This window comes from Erythranthe guttata, chromosome 11 (genome assembly GCF_056151865.1).
Source record: "Erythranthe guttata isolate IM_541 chromosome 11, IM_541, whole genome shotgun sequence".
Taxonomy (NCBI): Eukaryota; Viridiplantae; Streptophyta; class Magnoliopsida; order Lamiales; family Phrymaceae; genus Erythranthe; species Erythranthe guttata.
Genome location: NC_142543.1, coordinates 14,575,216 through 14,596,000, shown reverse-complemented (window position 1 = coordinate 14,596,000; position 20,785 = coordinate 14,575,216). Strand labels below are relative to the sequence as shown.

Below are 20,785 nucleotides of genomic sequence, written 5' to 3'. Positions count from 1 at the left end.
GCATAGTGAGGAGTCCCGCTCCAATTTCGAAATTGTTGGCTTCAATGGGGGGCTGCTGGATGCTTGATTGAAACCCATTGAGTGTCGGAACGGTGTACTCATGCAATGCTCGTTGACGAGGTGGTGGATTAATTAGCTGGCGTTGCTCTTGCTCGTTGACGATTTCTCCTGCCGCATTCGGTGGGCGCCTTTGGTCACCTCCCCCACGATTAATCTCTTCTTCCATTGTTGCGGGAGCGTTTTGAGCTAACCGTTGATTTCTCCTGGCTTGCCTAAACGTTCGCTCAATTTCGGGGTCGAGAGGTAGCAAGTTCGTATCGTGTTCTCTTCGCATAAAAAGTACCTAAAACAAAAGAATAAAAATAAAATAATAAAATAAAATAAATAAAATGGCTGAAGTAAAAAAAATTGCTCAAATTTAATATTAGGATAAATAAATAATTTAGCCGTATTCCCCGGCAACGGCGCCAAAAACTTGTTGGGTGCTAAATACCTAATACGCAAGTGCACGTATCGCAAACAAGTAGTAAAGTGGACTCGTGAGAGTCGGATGTCGATTCCACAGGGAATACTCAAATTACCTAATCCTAAGTACCAAATTCTAACAATTACGATTTTTATCCAGCCTACGCAAGTTTGTCAATTTAAATCAATTAAACAATTAAACTAATTAAGAAAGCAAATAATCACGAGAAAATATCAATATAAAAACGGATCTAGGATTTATCTTCCCCCTATGCGATAATTCTTCACCCAATTAAACCTCTATCATGCAAGTTACAATTCCCGATTATTAACCCAAGACACGAAGTTACTCATACCCGCTGTCGCGTGTATTATGAGTCTATTATTCATAAACGATTCACTATATGTCTATGTAAACCTAGTATGAATAAAGCATTAAAATAACAAGTCTCGTAAACAGCTACCTAAGGTATTATCTGTATGTCTACGATAATACATGCAATTAACACACTCATCCGGTGAAAACTACTCGAAGGCTCTCCTATCCTTGTTCTAATTATTAAAACGATCTGTCAATCAATTCTAACAATAACATATACCAACATAAATTAGCTACTTTCATGCGCTAAATAAGATCAAATAGGAGAAATAATCGAAGAATTTAAACTTGCATAATATTAGAGAAATAGGTTCGAATCACCACATAGGGTTCCAACAAAATCCTAGAATAAAAACTTAGCTACTCATGTTCTTAACGAAAAGCATAATAAAAATACGAAAGTTCATAAAAATCCAGAATTAAAAGTAAAGGAAGAACTATGATGAAGATTCGTCAAGTCTTCGTCTTCGTTGCTCCGTTCTCTTGCTCCTAGATTGCGTGTGTAAAGATTGATTCCTAATTGTGTGCTTTTTGGCCTTTAAATATGGTGCAAAAATATAAGAGGGCGGTTTCCTTGTGTAATTAAACTTCCTTCACTGCACCACTTCGTGAACCCGGACGGCCGTGCGAGAATTAGTTCTGAAATCCGGACGGCCGTCCGGTCTTTAATTCTTCAGAGTTTTGATTTTTTTTACTTTTGGCCCACTTTTTCTCTGAATTTGCAGTTTTTACCCCATAAGTTTCCAATTCTTCAATTTGTACCTAAAATACAAGTAATAACCATTTTAAGTACCAATTATCGTTAAAACACACCAAAAGCTCCAATTAAAAGGTGCAATTAAGTGTAAAAATATACACTTAACACTACCACAGCAATATCATTTTTTAAACAGGACAAAAATATACTAAAGAAAAAATATCAAAAAAAAAAGTCAACGCCGATCAGCGGCGGTAGAAGCAAGAAAAAAAATTGAAAAAGTCAACGCCGGAAACCGGCGGAAAATTCAGGAAGAAAAAAAAAAGTCAACAGCGGCGATGAGTAAAATTGTACTCAAAATTGAGTTTTTTGTCAAAATTGAAGAATTTATAAAATTTGGAGTCAAATTGAGGTTATATTAAATTAAAGGATGAAATTGGAGCATACTAAAACGTGAGGGGCTATTTTAGTCGTTTACACACCTCCGGACAATGTGTGGATTTTTTTTTGTAAAAGAGTTTTTTGTATGGATCCCTTTATGAATAAATATCCCTTGATGGACTTATTTGTAATGTTTGCTTATAAATATTTGATGATTTTGTTCGGTTTTTGCTTTTGCTTGATTGAAGGTACAATTACCCTGGGATGCCAAAAGCCATAGGTTAGGATATGTGGGTGCCAAAATTTTAACTGTTTAGGGAGTAGTTGCCAATTGATCATAATCCGAGGGAAGTAGATGGAAATTACCCTAAAATGTAAGGGACTATTAGTGAGAACCCCCTCTAACATTATTTTAATAAGGATGGGTCCAGCTCATTTTCCTTTATTAGTGAGAAACCTATTCTTTTTGTATTCTCAAATTTACCATCCCACTAGTATTCACTACTCATTATCCATTAGTTTGATATATTTTTTTTTTATTTTTTATATTTTAATTTTAATTTTCGTTTTTTTATTTATTTCTTCTTTAAAAAATAATTTTTTTTTAAAAAAAACTTTTTTTTATATTTATTTTAATATTTTTCTTTAAATATTACTTTTCTATAGTATTTTAGTTTTCAGTTAAAACAACTATATGCCAATAAATCGACTATTATTAAAACGACTATTATAAAACGACTATTATTAAAACAATTGGTATTAAAACAATGATACATCAGTTTCACAATTTATTAAATTAATTATATATTATATTATTTCCATTAGAAGATTAACTAATTATTTAATTAAAACATCTCCAAAACAACTATTTGTTAAATGAACTATTTATTCAAACAAACTAAAAAGTAATGAAAACAATAATATTGTTATGCAAAAACAACTATATTACTATACGAAAACAACTATATTGACTCAACTACAAATTATTGAAATCCACAAAAGCAAAAGCAAAAGCAAAAAAACACACCAAAATTCCAACAAAAACGACACGCTATTACGCGTAAGTAAATGAATTAGGGGGTTTTTACGTATTTCTTCTCCAGGTCCACCTCCAACAACAATCCAAAGAATGGGAGCAATTGTTGACAAAAGTTCACCACCTACAAATTTAAAACACCGACAAATATCACAAATCAATTACAAAAAGTAATAAAAAAATAAAATACAATGGTAACAAGTATTCAACTATAAAAGTAACATAAACAACTACAAAATTAACAAAACAACTATAAAAAAGCAGAAAATACAACTACAAAAATTAACAAAACAACTATAAAAAAAAAAAAGAAAATACAACTACAAAAATGATACAAACAACTATTTCTCCGAAATTGAAACAACATGAACATCGCAACACATCCAGGCATATCAAATAGTTTGCTTCGAGCATTCTCGTCAAATCTTGATTTTCTAATTTCAAACCTCCATGATTTTTAAAGCATGGACAATAGAAACTACTCCATAATTAAACAATAATTAGCATATCAAAACAAACAAAGCAAATAAAAGAACACCAATATACCACCATCCTTGCTTTCTACAGCAAACATCTCATCGATCAGGAGAATTTCCGGTTATTGGTATTAAAACAATGATACATCAGTTTCACAATTTATTAAATTAATTATATATTATATTATTTCCATTATAAGATTAACTAATTAGAATAACGAAAACAACTAATTAAAAAACTATATTGCTGCAAAAGATACCCATCAACAACTATACAAAATAGTAGAATAACGAAAACAACTATACTAAAAATAGTAGAATAACGAAAACAACTATATTGCTGCAAAAGATACCCATCAATAAAAACATCTCCGATTTTTTTTTTTAAATTATGGTTGCGGTGGAGCAGAGCGATGTTACCAGATCTGACGATGCAGACGAGGGTGGAGGTAGAGAGGGGTTAACCATTACCAAAAAAAAAACGAAGGGTCTCCCATATTCGATTCCAACGCCTTTGGTGGCCACCGAATATAACGAACAAAGCGAACTAAGCGAGAATCGACTCCATAGCGGCTGAGAACGAAGCGAACTAAGCGAGAATCGACTCCATAGCGGCTATTGTTCTTTAATTTTCTTCACGGTGCCGGAGATTTGAGAACGACTCCTTCGTCGTTGTTGAGACGTGGCGCCACCTTCGTCCTCCGTAGCCGCCGCCTCCACCGCCATTACCGGGATTCCCAGATTGAGAAAGAAGAGAAGTGGATTTCAGATCGATAAAGAAGAGAAAACGTGAATCGGGATGATAGAACGGCGGTTTTGAATATAAAATATATGGCTAGGGTTTGTGATTATAAGATCTGATAATTAGGGGTAATATAGGTATAATATTTAATAATTATATTAATATTAATTTAATTAAATAATTAAGGGGGGTCTCACTAATATTGGAAAAGGGTGTAGATCCATCCTAATATATCTTAATGTGCTGGGGGGTTTTCACTAATTATCCCAAAATGTAAATCTACGATAAAGATGAATTAGAAGATGCTTCGGTTTGCTGAACTTATTTAAAATATCATATAAGTTCTTACATTTGATAAGATGTTTTTTGAGCTGATAAACTCTTATATCTTATTTTAAAGGTTAAACTGTTTGAATATAGAACTTATAAGTTATTTGAGTGTATGTTTATATTTTGAATGATTTAATAAATGAGCAACCACGATCTTAAACAAAAAAGCCGGGATGGATTTCTTTTATTTTTTTTTAACATTAACAACAACTAATATATTATTTTAGGACAACAGTTTTGGCGCGAGAAGAATATTTGCGAGCATGTGATTCAGATATAAAATGTTGTTCAAAAAAGAGGGTCATGATTAAAAAAAATCCCCATCTTAGAAACTGCGTCGGCAGCTTCCTTGATCTCGCGATACTCAAACTGCAAGGTAATGTTGATCGATTTCTAGGTTTCATAGTAAACCTAATTGGTTATTTCCAATTACGTAAATTAATAGTTCAAACCGCACTCAAAGGTAGGGCATTTCCCATTTTTATAGGAACTTCTGTACCAGAAACAATGGTATCTTCAATTATAGCCCTTCTGGGATGTAATATATATCTCTTTTCACCATCCCCATAGTGTATGAGACAAATGTATGCATTTCGATTATGGTCGTATTCTATGGTTACGATTCTACCGTATATGTCTTTTTCTTTCCGTCGAAAATCGATTTTACGATATAAATGCTTATGACCTCCCTCTCTATGGCTTGCGGTAATGATTCCTCTGGCCGTACGACCTTTACCACAATGATGCTGTCCATAGATCAAATTATTTCATGGATTGGATTTCACTTGACTGTCTACTGTACCATTGCGTGTGCTCGGGATAAAAGTTTTGTATAAATGCATCGCCATGCTATTAAGTATTTTGATTTAAGTAATTTCTTTGTAAGAGGTGGAATTGAATAACCCGGTTGAAGCGTAATGATCATACGTCTGTAATGCATTGTATGTCCCATAATAGGTCCCATCCTTCTACCCTTTCTGGGAAGTCGATGACTATTCATAGCTATTATGTAACACCCCGCCTTTCCGGTAACATGATGTTATTTTATTTTACCAACTCTATGTGCATATTTGTGAAATTAGAATTTATAATAATTCTTGCATGATTAGTATTTATGTGAATTAGGTGATTATGTGAATTATGTGCTTAGGAAATATTTCGAAATAGTATGTCGAAATAAATTATTTTTCATAAACTAGGATTTTATTCTTGCATGTAATTTAAATGAGCATTTCATCATATTTATGCATGCACAAAATTTTAGAAAATAAATTTTTTTTATCATGCATTTTAGGATTTTTAATTAATGTCGAAAATTTGAAAATCCTCCCCACATTTCTTGAATTTTCGGACACCTCACACACACACATGATTTTTAAATTTTGCATATTAATTGGTAGAAAAACATGCATTAGTGTGGTTGTACTTTGAGCATAGAAAGAAATACCCAAGCCTAGTCCCCTACTTTATAGACTAGGCATGCTTTTCACTCCACTTTAAGTAAGACCAAAGGTCTTTCTTCTTCTCCCTCCTTCCTCTTCATTTCGGCAGCCACACCACCACCACCATAGCCACCATTTTCTCAAGCTTGAACCACCCAAGAACCACCACCACTCCCATTTTCGAAAATTGCAAAATCACCCCCAACCCACCTAAAGATTTAATTGCCAAGAAGCCCCTCCTCAATACTTACCCATTAAGGTTGCAAGCCTCCTCATTCTATAAATAGAACCCATTACCAAGTGTTTTCTCATCTCCCCACTACAATCCTAAGAAATCTCTCTTCTCTTCTTTCTTCTTCCATTTTCGAAATTAGTAGTAGAAGAAGCTCAAAATATTTTCTTCAAGAGATTCTTGAGTTTGAATTTAAGAGCTTCATCTCCTCTCTTCTTCGAAAATTTCCTCTCTTCCTTCTTCATATTATTTTGTAATCTAATTCTTTATCTCTTCTTGTATTAGAGAGAAAAGAGCTAACAAATCCTTCCCCTAAAGAGTATAGGTGAGAATTCTTGAATTCTTGCTCAAACATACAACACCACTAGTATTTTCGGTTTTTATGTTTTTTTATGTGTTTTTATGTATTTTTATGTGATTTATTTGTTGATTCTTGCATATTATTTGATTATATGGTTTAGATGATGATTACATGTTAGTGTTTTGAAAAGATAACCTTGTTCTTGAAATTCTATGATTTTTCGAAAATTTGGGGAAAAATGTTTTAAATGGCTTATTTGGTTTAATTAGTGCCTTGCATGTGTTGATCTAGTGTTTGATTGTTGAATTTTGGAAAGAAAATGAATTTTTGGCCTAGCCATGAAACTTTCGGATTTTTGGGGAAAAATGTTTTAAATGGCTTATTTGGCTTAATTAGTGCCTTGCATGTGTTGATCTAGTATTTGATTGTTGATTTTTGAAAAGAAAATGAATTTTTGACTTAACTACGGAACTTCGAATTTTTGAGGTAAAATGCTTAAAATTGCTTATGTGGTTTATTTTGTGTTTTGCATGTGTTGATCTTGTGTTGATTGTTGTTTTAAGGCCTTGCATGTTAAGGTTGGTGATTGATTGTTGATCCAAGGTCTTGCATGTTAAGATCTAGTGATTGATGGTTGATCTAAAGTCTTGCATGTTAAGATCTAGTGTTTTCTATGAAAAATGGTTAAGAACTAAGAATTTGTGCTAATTTGATTTAAAATACTCTTGCATGTGAAGATCTAGTGTATTTTCTTGAATAAATGTAAAGATGGAAGTCTTGAATTTTATTCTTGGAAAAATGCTAGATCTAGTGAACTTTGATGTTAGATTGTTTTTGCATGTTAAGATTTCGGTTATTTCTATGTTTTTATGATTAAATGATTTTGTGAAACTTTATGTGTATTTTCTATGTGCTCTTGCTTGCTTATGTGAATCATTGGGTGTAAGGATGAGAGAAGGGTAAGTAGAAGGGTGCATGGGTGGGTGCATTAAGTGTCATGAATTTAAAAAAAAAGATAAAACTATGTTGGAAAGTCTTTCGAGGGTACGGTAAATTTCTCGGGTACGGCGAGCCTGGTACCGTAGGGCCTAGGGGTGGTTTGATCCCACGTAGTTAGACATGGTTCGAAATATATGGGGTTATTTACCGGTAACTTAGATTGGCTCTTCCGAGGGATTCCCGACAATTTTTCATGTCATGCATGTTGCATTATGGTGTTGATGATATAGGGGGGGAAATCTCACTCTATGGTCTTGGGACCGTAGGGTTATAAAGGTGGGAAATTCCTTCTATTATCTTCAATACGTGTCATGGCATAGGGTTATAAAGGTGGGAAATTCCTTCTATTATCTTCAATACGTGTCATGGCATAGGGTTATAAAGGTGGGATATTCTCACTCTATGGTCTTGGGATCATAGGGTTATAAAGGTGGGAATTATCTCACTCTATGCGTGGTGACAATTATGTGAATGAAGATCGCCGACGAAAAAGGGAAGTATATGATTGTTTTACTTCATGTTGTATGTTCATGTATAAGATATATGTATGTATATATATATGTATAGATATATGTATGCTCTATGTGCTATGTGTATTTGCTATTACTTCAAGATTCTCATTGAGTCCTCAAAGACTCATATAGGTGTTGTATGTTTGTAGGTATACCCGATTTAGGGCCCGAGGAGTGAAGTTGGGGATCGAGCTCGAGAATCGGAAGGAGATCGTATGGAGGGGTTGTGGATAGTGTTGGCTCTTAATCTAGTTATGTGGTTTTATTCGTATAATATGCTTATAAAAACGTTTGATACGGTTTTAGGTATTTTCTACCGGTCGCTTCCTCCGATCGGTGGAAATTATTAAAAGACGATATGTGTAATAGTAATTAGGATTACCCTATTTTGGATAATTAATCGGTAATCCGTAGCCTTTTGTAAGCGAAAGTAAATTTTCACTATTTATATGCATGCATGCTTTCGGCTAGTAATTTCTTCGTGTTTTGCCTCCATGGTCTAAAATCATTTTCATATAGGTGTTCTGCTTAGAAAATTATGAAATTTTAGGAGTCTCTGCATCTCTCTGTTCTCATCATATTGATAGGTCTTGTGCATGATTTTGGTAATTATTTATTTAGTTATGATTTGTTTCTCACTACTGCATTGAAACAGGGTTATTCGGGTGTTTTCTGGTATAACTGGAGTTTCACTCACTCAAATGCCTTTTTTCCACTTGGAAAATGTTTTCAACTTACCTTTCTGCCTTGGGGTAAAATTTGGTAGTTTTTTGGTGAGTGAGGAATTTATTATGAATTTTCAAAACTCCCTCCCCTGTTCTGGATTTTTAAACTGAGTGACTGTGCCATTTTATTTATTTCTCCTAAATGGCCAAGCATCTTTCAAAACTGTTTTAACTGAGTGATTTAGACCCGTGTTAGATGGTATGGTATAATTTTGGGGTTATTTGCATGAGTGGTTTAAGAGGAATTAATTTTTAAAGCTTCTGCATTGAATCTGTCCGCATTTGCATTAAGTCCATCATGCCTAGTTACTTTCTAGTCTTGCATTTAGCATGCATTGGAGTTAATTGATCGATTAGGGTTTAGCAAGCTGTGCCCTCTCTCCCTCTGATTTAAAAAGAAAAAAAAAATTTCACGTAAATTTATATCCACAAAATTCATGTTTTCAAAAGTCTTCCGCTGAGATTACATATAATAAGGGTAATCGAGAGAGGGGTGTCACAGCAGACGTGGTATCAGAGCAACGATCCCGGAAACCTCCATACGACCTAATGATCTTCACGATTCTCAAAGCACGACTCCAACTGAACACTCGGGCAGGTATATGTTTTATGTGAATTTTATGTGAATTTTATGGCTAATGTGAATTGTTTGTATATGTTTAAGTATTAAGATGTCTGGAGCAAGAACTCGAGCTCAAAATGCCGCTAACGATCCTCACAATCAATCTCGTACCATCCAAGACCTCACCGCCCTCGTCCGAGAACAAAATGAACAAATCAACCGCCTTGTTAACCTTCAAAACCGAAATCCTACTCCTCCTCCCCAACCTAGAAATACAGCCCCACAAGCCACCTACGAGCGATTTTTGAAAATGCATCCTACCGAATTCCACGGCGGCCCTAGTCCAACTGTTGCCGAAGAATGGATCAAATCCCTTGAGGTTATTTTCGAGTACATGGTGATGAACGATAGCGACCGAATCCATTGTGCACTATTCTTGTTGAAAAACGAAGCCCGAAATTGGTGGGAAGGCGCAAAGAGTGGAATCGATCTAGCTAATACCACTTGGGAAGCTTTCAAAGTTCTTTTCTTCGAAAAGTACTTTTCCAAGAATGTTCGAGCACAAAAGCTTAAGGAGTTTCTCGAACTCAAACAAGGAAACCTAACCGTTGCCGAATTCACACGCCGTTTCGAGCAAGGAAGCCTCTACGCACCTTTCATATCCAAAGACGACACCGAAAAGATGAATCACTACCTAAGAGGCCTCAACCCGATAATCAAGCGCGACGTTCGACTAACCTCTGCCTCTACTTTCCGCGGAGTAGTGGACAAAGCCTTGGAAGCCGAACAAGACGAGATGGAAATACGACAATGGAGACCTCCTCACGATGCCTCTTCTCGACCATGGAAGAAACCGAACCTCAACAACGCCAAAGGAAAGCAACCGATCAACCGAGCAACCGTGACCCCGAGCAACAAGCCCTTTTGCCCCAAATGCAAGCGAGAACACTTTGGCGATTGTGTTGCTGGAACCAACCACTGTTTTCGATGCAAGAAGCCCGGACACATGGTTCGAGACTGCCCTATCGCCCCGAGACAAGTGCCGGGACGAGTATTCGCCATGACAAGAGACCAAGCCGAAGCTGACCCGTCAATGATCGCAGGTACCGTTAATGTGTATAATAATTTTGTGTATGCCCTCATCGACTCCGGATCAACTCACTCATTCATCTCAAGTACCCTCGTTGCCGAACTCCGCCTAGTCCGTAGCCAAGCCGATGCCTTGTTTAGCATACTTATTCCTTCCGGTGATGAACTTAAATCAAATTTCATCATCAAAGATTGCCCTATTCAGATTCATAACCAAACCCTAGCCTCCGATCTAATCATCCTACCCATTAAACATTTCGAAATAATCCTCGGAATGGATTGGTTATCAAAATTCGACGCCCAAATCAATTGCGCCCACAAAACCGTTCGTTTCTCCTTACCGAATGGGAGTTCTCTCGAATTCCGAAGCTCGTACAATCCGTCGATTCCTATCATTTCCGCCATCAAAGCGAGCAAACTTATTCAAAAAGGGCATCTATGTCATTTGGTCGACATAGTGGAAGCTCTCAACGAAGATAAAGCCGACATTTCCAAAGTGCCAACCGTTTGCGATTTTCCCGATGTCTTTCCCGAAGATCTCCCCGGTCTTCCGCCCGATCGTGAAATCGAATTTGAAATTAATTTGATCCCCGGATCCGCTCCTATCTTGAAGGCACCTTATCGCATGGCGCCGTTAGAGCTAAAGGAACTCAAGGACCAAATTCAAGATCTTATCGACAAGAAGTTCATCCGCCCTAGTTTTTCCCCATGGGGTGCTCCGGTACTCTTCGTGAAAAAGAAAGACGGAACTCTCCGAATGTGTATCGACTACCGAGAACTCAACAAGGTCACCGTCAAAAACAAGTATCCATTGCCACGAATTGACGACCTTTTCGATCAACTTCAAGGCTCCACGGTCTATTCCAAAATCGACCTTCGTTCCGGATATCATCAATTGAAGATCAAGAAGGAAGATATTCCGAAAACCGCGTTTCGGACTCGCTACGGCCATTACGAATTTGTAGTGATGTCGTTTGGTCTAACCAACGCCCCCGCCGCTTTCATGGATCTCATGAATCGAGTCTTCCGCAAATATCTCGATCAATTTGTGATCGTATTCATCGACGATATTTTGGTGTATTCAAGAAATGATGAAGAACATCGGAATCATTTGGAAATGGTGCTCCAAACTCTCCGAGAGAACCAACTCTATGCGAAGTTTTCCAAATGTGAGTTTTGGTTAAGACAAGTCCACTTTCTTGGTCACGTAATTTCCAAGGAAGGCATAGCCGTTGATCCAAGCAAAATTGAAGCCGTTTGTAATTGGTCAATTCCTCGTAATGTCGGAGAAATCCGAAGTTTCCTCGGTCTCACAGGCTACTACCGACGGTTCGTTCCGAACTTTTCCAAGATAGCCGCTCCACTCTCTCGTTTGACCCGAAAGGAAGTCAAGTATCAATGGACTCCCGAATGCGAGTCTAGTTTCCAAGAACTCAAGAAGCGATTAACCTCGGCACCAATCCTCGCTCTACCGGATAAAAGTGGAAACTATGTGGTCTATAGTGACGCCTCCAAGCACGGGCTCGGAGCCGTCCTAATGCAAAACGGAAATGTAATTGCCTACGCCTCTAGACAATTAAAAGACTACGAGAAGAATTATCCGACGCACGACTTAGAACTCGCGGCAGTCGTGTTCGCCCTCAAAATTTGGAGACATTACCTTTACGGCGAAAAATGTTCGATCTTCACCGACCACAAAAGTCTCAAGTACTTCTTTACTCAAAAAGAGCTCAATATGAGGCAAAGAAGATGGCTTGAATTAATCAAGGACTATGATTGCGAAATCCTTTACCATCCCGGTAAAGCCAACGTTGTCGCCGACGCTCTTAGCCGAAAATCCATGTCCGCCTTGATCATTAAACCGCCGCTCGAATCAACTATCAAGTCCGCTCAAGACCATGATGATCAACTTGTCAAAATCCGAGAAGGCTTAGCAACCGGTCAAAATCCAAATTTCTCAATAACCGATGGCAAAATCTTGAAATTTCAAGGGAGAATTTGCATTCCGGCGAACAAAGAGATCAAAGGATTAATTCTCGACGAAGCTCACAAAACACCCTACTCTTGCCATCCGGGTGAAACCAAAATGTATCAAGACTTGAAGAAGTTGTACTGGTGGCCAGGCATGAAGAAGGATATAGCCAAATACGTATCCGAATGCCTAATTTGTCAACAAGTCAAAACGGAACACCAAAGGCCCGGTGGACTTCTACAATCCAACCTTATTCCCGAATGGAAATGGGAAAGAGTAACGATGGACTTTGTTCAAGGTTTCCCGAAGACTCTTAAGGGATCCGATTCAATATGGGTGATAGTCGATCGCCTAACTAAGTCCGCACACTTCTTACCGGTCAAGACCACTTTTAGTCTCGAAAAGTTGGCCGAACTTTATATCGGAGAAATCGTCCGACTCCATGGCGTTCCGATATCAATCATCTCCGACCGAGATCCCCGATTCACTTCCAAATTTTGGAAAAGATTGCACGAAACGATGGGAACCCGTCTAGCCTTTAGCACGGCATACCATCCCCAAACCGATGGACAATCGGAAAGGACAATCAAGACCCTCGAAGACATGCTTCGAGCATGTATAATGGATTTTGGTGGTAATTGGGAAAGCCGTCTACCTCTCATCGAATTCTCGTACAACAATAGCTTCCAATCTTCGATCGGAATGGCACCTTACGAAGCCTTGTACGGAAGAAAATGCCGTTCTCCAATCCATTGGGACGAAGTAGGAGAGCGAAGATTATTAGGACCCGAGCTAGTCCAACACACCGTCGACATAATCAAGAATATTCGAGAGAAAATGAGAACCGCCCAAGATCGCCAACAAAAATACGCAAATAAAAGAAGACGAGAATTGGAATTCCAAGCCGGTGATCACGTATTCTTGAAAGTTGCTCCACTCAAAGGAATCATGCGATTCGGAAAACGAGGAAAATTAAGCCCTCGATTCATTGGACCCTTCGAAATACTCGACCGAATTGGTGGCCAAGCCTATCGCCTCGCCCTACCGCCTCAACTATCCAAGATCCACAATGTCTTTCACGTCTCCATGCTCCGAAAATATATTCCCAACCCTAATCACATCCTTGAAACCGAACCCCTTGATTTATCCCCGAACCTATCCTTTACCGAAGAACCCTCCCAAATATTAGACCGAAAAGTTAGGAAACTCCGAAACAAAGAAATTCGCCTAGCCAAAATCCTTTGGAAAAACCATTCTCCGGATGAGTCAACGTGGGAACTTGAGGATGAGATTGTGAGTCGTTATCCGGAACTAATCGAAAAAGGTACAAATTTTGGGGACAAAATTTTTTTAAGGGGGGAAGATTGTAACACCCCGCCTTTCCGGTAACATGATGTTATTTTATTTTACCAACTCTATGTGCATATTTGTGAAATTAGAATTTATAATAATTATTGCATGATTAGTATTTATGTGAATTAGGTGATTATGTGAATTATGTGCTTAGGAAATATTTCGAAATAGTATGTCGAAATAAATTATTTTTCATAAACTAGGATTTTATTCTTGCATGTAATTTAAATGAGCATTTCATCATATTTATGCATGCACAAAATTTTAGAAAATAAATTTTTTTTATCATGCATTTTAGGATTTTTAATTAATGTCGAAAATTTGAAAATCCTCCCCACATTTCTTGAATTTTCGGACACCTCACACACACACATGATTTATAAATTTTGCATATTAATTGGTAGAAAAACATGCATTAGTGTGGTTGTACTTTGAGCATAGAAAGAAATACCCAAGCCTAGTCCCCTACTTTATAGACTAGGCATGCTTTTCACTCCACTTTAAGTAAGACCAAAGGTCTTTCTTCTTCTCCCTCCTTCCTCTTCATTTCGGCAGCCACACCACCACCACCATAGCCACCATTTTCTCAAGCTTGAACCACCCAAGAACCACCACCACTCCCATTTTCGAAAATTGCAAAATCACCCCCAACCCACCTAAAGATTTAATTGCCAAGAAGCCCCTCCTCAATACTTACCCATTAAGGTTGCAAGCCTCCTCATTCTATAAATAGAACCCATTACCAAGTGTTTTCTCATCTCCCCACTACAATCCTAAGAAATCTCTCTTCTCTTCTTTCTTCTTCCATTTTCGAAATTAGTAGTAGAAGAAGCTCAAAATATTTTCTTCAAGAGATTCTTGAGTTTGAATTTAAGAGCTTCATCTCCTCTCTTCTTCGAAAATTTCCTCTCTTCCTTCTTCATATTGTTTTGTAATCTAATTCTTTATCTCTTCTTGTATTAGAGAGAAAAGAGCTAACAAATCCTTCCCCTAAAGAGTATAGGTGAGAATTCTTGAATTCTTGCTCAAACATACAACACCACTAGTATTTTCGGTTTTTATGTTTTTTTATGTGTTTTTATGTATTTTTATGTGATTTATTTGTTGATTCTTGCATATTATTTGATTATATGGTTTAGATGATGATTACATGTTAGTGTTTTGAAAAGATAACCTTGTTCTTGAAATTCTATGATTTTTCGAAAATTTGGGGAAAAATGTTTTAAATGGCTTATTTGGTTTAATTAGTGCCTTGCATGTGTTGATCTAGTGTTTGATTGTTGAATTTTGGAAAGAAAATGAATTTTTGGCCTAGCCATGAAACTTTCGGATTTTTGGGGAAAAATGTTTTAAATGGCTTATTTGGCTTAATTAGTGCCTTGCATGTGTTGATCTAGTATTTGATTGTTGATTTTTGAAAAGAAAATGAATTTTTGACTTAACTACGGAACTTCGAATTTTTGAGGTAAAATGCTTAAAATTGCTTATGTGGTTTATTTTGTGTTTTGCATGTGTTGATCTTGTGTTGATTGTTGTTTTAAGGCCTTGCATGTTAAGGTTGGTGATTGATTGTTGATCCAAGGTCTTGCATGTTAAGATCTAGTGATTGATGGTTGATCTAAAGTCTTGCATGTTAAGATCTAGTGTTTTCTATGAAAAATGGTTAAGAACTAAGAATTTGTGCTAATTTGATTTAAAATACTCTTGCATGTGAAGATCTAGTGTATTTTCTTGAATAAATGTAAAGATGGAAGTCTTGAATTTTATTCTTGGAAAAATGCTAGATCTAGTGAACTTTGATGTTAGATTGTTTTTGCATGTTAAGATTTCGGTTATTTCTATGTTTTTATGATTAAATGATTTTGTGAAACTTTATGTGTATTTTCTATGTGCTCTTGCTTGCTTATGTGAATCATTGGGTGTAAGGATGAGAGAAGGGTAAGTAGAAGGGTGCATGGGTGGGTGCATTAAGTGTCATGAATTTTAAAAAAAAAGATAAAACTATGTTGGAAAGTCTTTCGAGGGTACGGTAAATTTCTCGGGTACGGCGAGCCTGGTACCGTAGGGCCTAGGGGTGGTTTGATCCCACGTAGTTAGACATGGTTCGAAATATATGGGGTTATTTACCGGTAACTTAGATTGGCTCTTCCGAGGGATTCCCGACAATTTTTCATGTCATGCATGTTGCATTATGGTGTTGATGATATAGGGGGGGAAATCTCACTCTATGGTCTTGGGACCGTAGGGTTATAAAGGTGGGAAATTCCTTCTATTATCTTCAATACGTGTCATGGCATAGGGTTATAAAGGTGGGAAATTCCTTCTATTATCTTCAATACGTGTCATGGCATAGGGTTATAAAGGTGGGATATTCTCACTCTATGGTCTTGGGATCATAGGGTTATAAAGGTGGGAATTATCTCACTCTATGCGTGGTGACAATTATGTGAATGAAGATCGCCGACGAAAAAGGGAAGTATATGATTGTTTTACTTCATGTTGTATGTTCATGTATAAGATATATGTATGTATATATATATGTATAGATATATGTATGCTCTATGTGCTATGTGTATTTGCTATTACTTCAAGATTCTCATTGAGTCCTCAAAGACTCATATAGGTGTTGTATGTTTGTAGGTATACCCGATTTAGGGCCCGAGGAGTGAAGTTGGGGATCGAGCTCGAGAATCGGAAGGAGATCGTATGGAGGGGTTGTGGATAGTGTTGGCTCTTAATCTAGTTATGTGGTTTTATTCGTATAATATGCTTATAAAAACGTTTGATACGGTTTTAGGTATTTTCTACCGGTCGCTTCCTCCGATCGGTGGAAATTATTAAAAGACGATATGTGTAATAGTAATTAGGATTACCCTATTTTGGATAATTAATCGGTAATCCGTAGCCTTTTGTAAGCGAAAGTAAATTTTCACTATTTATATGCATGCATGCTTTCGGCTAGTAATTTCTTCGTGTTTTGCCTCCATGGTCTAAAATCATTTTCATATAGGTGTTCTGCTTAGAAAATTATGAAATTTTAGGAGTCTCTGCATCTCTCTGTTCTCATCATATTGATAGGTCTTGTGCATGATTTGGGTAATTATTTATTTAGTTATGATTTGTTTCTCACTACTGCATTGAAACAGGGTTATTCGGGTGTTTTCTGGTATAACTGGAGTTTCACTCACTCAAATGCCTTTTTTCCACTTGGAAAATGTTTTCAACTTACCTTTCTGCCTTGGGGTAAAATTTGGTAGTTTTTTGGTCAGTGAGGAATTTATTATGAATTTTCAAAACTCCCTCCCCTGTTCTGGATTTTTAAACTGAGTGACTGTGCCATTTTATTTATTTCTCCTAAATGGCCAAGCATCTTTCAAAACTGTTTTAACTGAGTGATTATGACCCGTGTTAGATGGTATGGTATAATTTTGGGGTTATTTGCATGAGTGGTTTAAGAGGAATTAATTTTTAAAGCTTCTGCATTGAATCTGTCCGCATTTGCATTAAGTCCATCATGCCTAGTTACTTTCTAGTCTTGCATTTAGCATGCATTGGAGTTAATTGATCGATTAGGGTTTAGCAAGCTGTGCCCTCTCTCCCTCTGATTTAAAAAGAAAAAAAAATTTCACGTAAATTTATATCCACAAAAATCATGTTTTCAAAAGTCTTCCGCTGAGATTACATATAATAAGGGTAATCGAGAGAGGGGTGTCACATATTACCTTGACACCAAAGAAGAATTCGACCCAATGCTTTAGTTTTGTTCTAGTTAATCCTGATTCAACATTACGATTTTTCCCCAATAACAAAATACTTTTGTCTGTAAATACTGCATATTTGATTCCATCCATAAATCAATTTTCTTTCCTATCAGCAGTGTTCTACAAATCGGTCGAGGCGGCCTTAATCGGTCTCCGAGGCGGAGGCGGTCAAAAACCATTACGATTAGTGTAAAGGTTTGAAAAATCGGTTTTTTACCTGTGAGGCGGTTTTAGGCGGTTTGAGGCGGTCCGAGGCGGTCAAACCTTTATGGCGGGTGAAACTTTGGTGGCAAAAATCGGCCAAAAATCCGTTTTTTTTTTAATAATTCAAAATAAAAGTTGGGATTTTAATAAACAAAATATGAACTTATGTTTTAGTTTGTTTATGTTAACTTTTATTGTTAAAGAACTATTGATGTATGTTAGGAATGTTCAAGAATAAATGTAAATTCAAAAAAATTGCTTTTTTATTTATATTTTATAAGGATATGAGTACTTATAAATAATATCTAGAAATATATTATATTATATTTTAAAACCGATTAATCACCGCCGCACCGATTAATCGTGAGTCGGTCCCTGACCGCCTCCGACCCGATTACCGCTTTTTACAACCTTGCCTATGAGTTCTAGTCTCAATAAGAATGCTAGTTCTTACTGTTCATATATTATGATATGAATATACCACAACAATTCGTTATTTATGGATGATGAGATTCCATTGATACATAGCCAATTCCAATAGACTTATTGGAGGGTCCCATTGGCGTGCATCCAGTAGGAATTGAACCTACGAATTCACCAATTATGAGTTGGGCGTTTTAACCATTCAGCCATGGATTCTTAGCGGGGATCCTCCTCGTACATGGTGAATAATCAAATTACAATTGAAATGAAATCTTTAAGATAAATCAATGCAATTTAGGAGGAATCGAAATGACATCAATTTAAATCCTGGATTTTCGAATTAAGAGAGATCGAGAATTCTCACTATTTCTTAGATTCATGGACCCAATTCAATTCAGTGGGGTCTTTCATTCACATTTTTCCCACCAAGAACGTTTTCTAAAAATCTTAGACCCCCGAATTTTCAGATCCTACATTCACGCAATTCACATGGTTCAACAAGCAATCGAATTTCACGATCAAGGGTGTAATACTCTTTGTAGTAGCAGTCCTTATATATCGTATTAACACTCGAAATATGGTCGAAAGAAACAATCTCTATTTGAGGGGGCTTCTTCATATACCTGTGAATTTCATTGGACCAGAAAATGAGACATTAGAAGAATCGGTTGGGTCTTGCAATATCAATAGGTTGATTGTTTCGCTTCTGTATCTTCCAAAAGGAAAAAAAATCTCTAAGACTTGTTTCTTGAATCCGAAAGAGAATACTTGGGTTCTCCCAATAACTAAAAAGTGTAGCATTCTTGAATCTAAATGGGGTTCGCGATGGTGGAGGAACTGGATCGGAAAAAAGAGGGATTCTAGTTGTAAGATATCTAATGAAACCGCTGGAATTGAGATCTTATTCAAAGAGAAAGATATCAAATATCTGGAGTTTCTTTTTGTATATTGTATAGATGATCCGATCCGCAAGGACCATGATTGGGAATTGTTTGATCGTCTTTCTCTGAGGAAGAGGCGAAATAGAATCAACTTGAATTCGGAACCGCTATTCGAAATCTTAGTCAAACACGGGATTTCTTATCTCATGTCTGCTTTTCATGAAAAAATACCAACGAAGTGGAGGGTTTCTTCAAACAACAAAGGACTGGATCAACTATTCAATCAAATGATATTGAGCATGTTTCCCATCTCTTCTCGAGAAACAAGGGGGCTATTTCTTTGCAAAATTATGCTCAGTTTCATATATGGCAATTTCGCCAAGATCTCTTCGTTAGTTGGGGGAAGAATCCACACGAATCGGATTTTGTGAGGAACGTATCAAGAGATAATTTGATTTGGTTAGACAATGTGTGGTTGGTAAATAAGGATCGGTTTTTTAGAAAGGTACATAATATATCGTCCAATATTCAATATAATTCCACAAGATCCAGTTTCGTTCAAGTAACGATTCTAGCCAACTGAAAGGATCTTCTGATCAATCCAGAGATCATTTGGATTCCATTAGTAAATTTATTTATATCACACGAAAATATGTTGCAACATAGTCAATGCCTTAACAATAATCTGTCTCAACAGCACAGTAGATTTTCACAGACAAATAAATCTAACACACACACGGGTGCGCACGCGCGCGCGCGCACACACACACACACACATATATATATATATATATATATATATATATGATTATCAAAGTTAATTTGTGTAAGATGGTTTTATTTTTGGACTTGGGGAATTACATAAAAAATAATTTAATGGGCTAAATAAATTGAGAAAACTACTTCATAATGAACAAATATTTTAGATATATATATATATATATATATATATATATATATATATATATATGGTTATCAAAGTTAATGAATCAATATTTTAAACAAAGAGGTAAGCTTTTTTTGTAATGAAAGAACTCATAGTCAACTATATAGGTGTATCGGGTAAACCTACATTTTCGTATAGTAGCTTGCAAACTATGCGAGAGACGTAAACTACACTAGGCTAATCATGTGTCACAAACTCGACCTAGCGACTGTTAACAAGAGGATTTGAATCTAAGTTAATTGTCACATGCTCACTTGATCCAACTGCTAGGCCATCCCTTTCGGGGCAAAGAAGTGCGCTTTAAGTCCGCATGTAGCAACAAAATCTTATCTGCGATTTAAACAAACAAGAAATACTTGCACAAATAAAATTTATTGAATTAAAATAAAATATTGCGGGTTACAAACTCTAATTTAATCCTCTGATTCTTCTCTCAAGAACAATATATGTTGACTTTGAATTTCGGAGTCGGGTAGTTGACTTGATCTTCTCTGGATTTGATTTGGATTTGAATAACGTCTTCCGAGGGTCTTGCGACTTGAATCTCGGATTGAACGCTGAACTTTGACGAGCTTTGACTTGAAGATCTTGGAGTTCTTGATGGATTTGGCCCTTCAATCTTCCTTCGATCTTGATTTGTTGAAGAACGCCCTCGATTTGATGAAGAACGCCTTGAATTTGATGAAGAACGACTTGAATATTGTAGAGAGATTTTTCTCCTACGGTTTTCTTCTTCTTGAGTTGTGTCTTGAATTGTGTATAGAGGGTCCCTATTTATAGTGGTAGAATAAGAGTCCTACATAAAGTCTTCTTGATGACACGGCGCGATTTGATTGGCTCTCTTTAAATTTATATTTATCTCTTATAACTTGGAAGA

General features: G+C 36.6%; 1 protein-coding gene and 1 long non-coding RNA gene across 3 annotated transcripts; both read left to right on the top strand.

Moving 5' to 3' along the window:
* Window positions 1-6,052: 6,052 nt before the first annotated feature.
* Window positions 6,053-8,466, top strand: LOC148767061 (uncharacterized). Its single transcript, XR_016034468.1, has 2 exons — window positions 6,053-6,505; window positions 8,142-8,466. It is a non-coding gene; the product is annotated as an uncharacterized LOC148767061 (long non-coding RNA).
* Window positions 8,467-9,312: 846 nt separating this feature from the next.
* Window positions 9,313-16,658, top strand: LOC148767060 (uncharacterized). Of its 2 annotated transcripts, none has more exons than XM_088825693.1 (2): window positions 9,313-10,382; window positions 16,334-16,658. In XM_088825693.1, exons 1-2 carry the CDS (start codon window positions 9,389-9,391, stop codon window positions 16,360-16,362), a joined length of 1,023 nt encoding a protein of 340 aa, XP_088681819.1. In that variant the 5' UTR covers window positions 9,313-9,388; the 3' UTR covers window positions 16,363-16,658. The 2 variants fall into 2 exon arrangements, 1 of the variants encoding a protein (XP_088681819.1); XR_016034467.1 differs by lacking the exon at window positions 9,313-10,382 and adding an exon at window positions 14,293-14,696.
* The last annotated feature ends 4,127 nt before the right edge of the window (window positions 16,659-20,785 follow it).

Coding starts and splice junctions, on each gene's coding strand:
- LOC148767060 (XM_088825693.1), top strand. CDS start 9,389: ATGTCTGGAGCAAGAACTCGAGCTCAAAATGCCGCTAACGATCCTCAC. Junction 10,383..16,333: donor TGACCCGTCAATGATCGCAG/GTACCGTTAATG, acceptor GTATGTTTGTAG/GTATACCCGATTTAGGGCCC.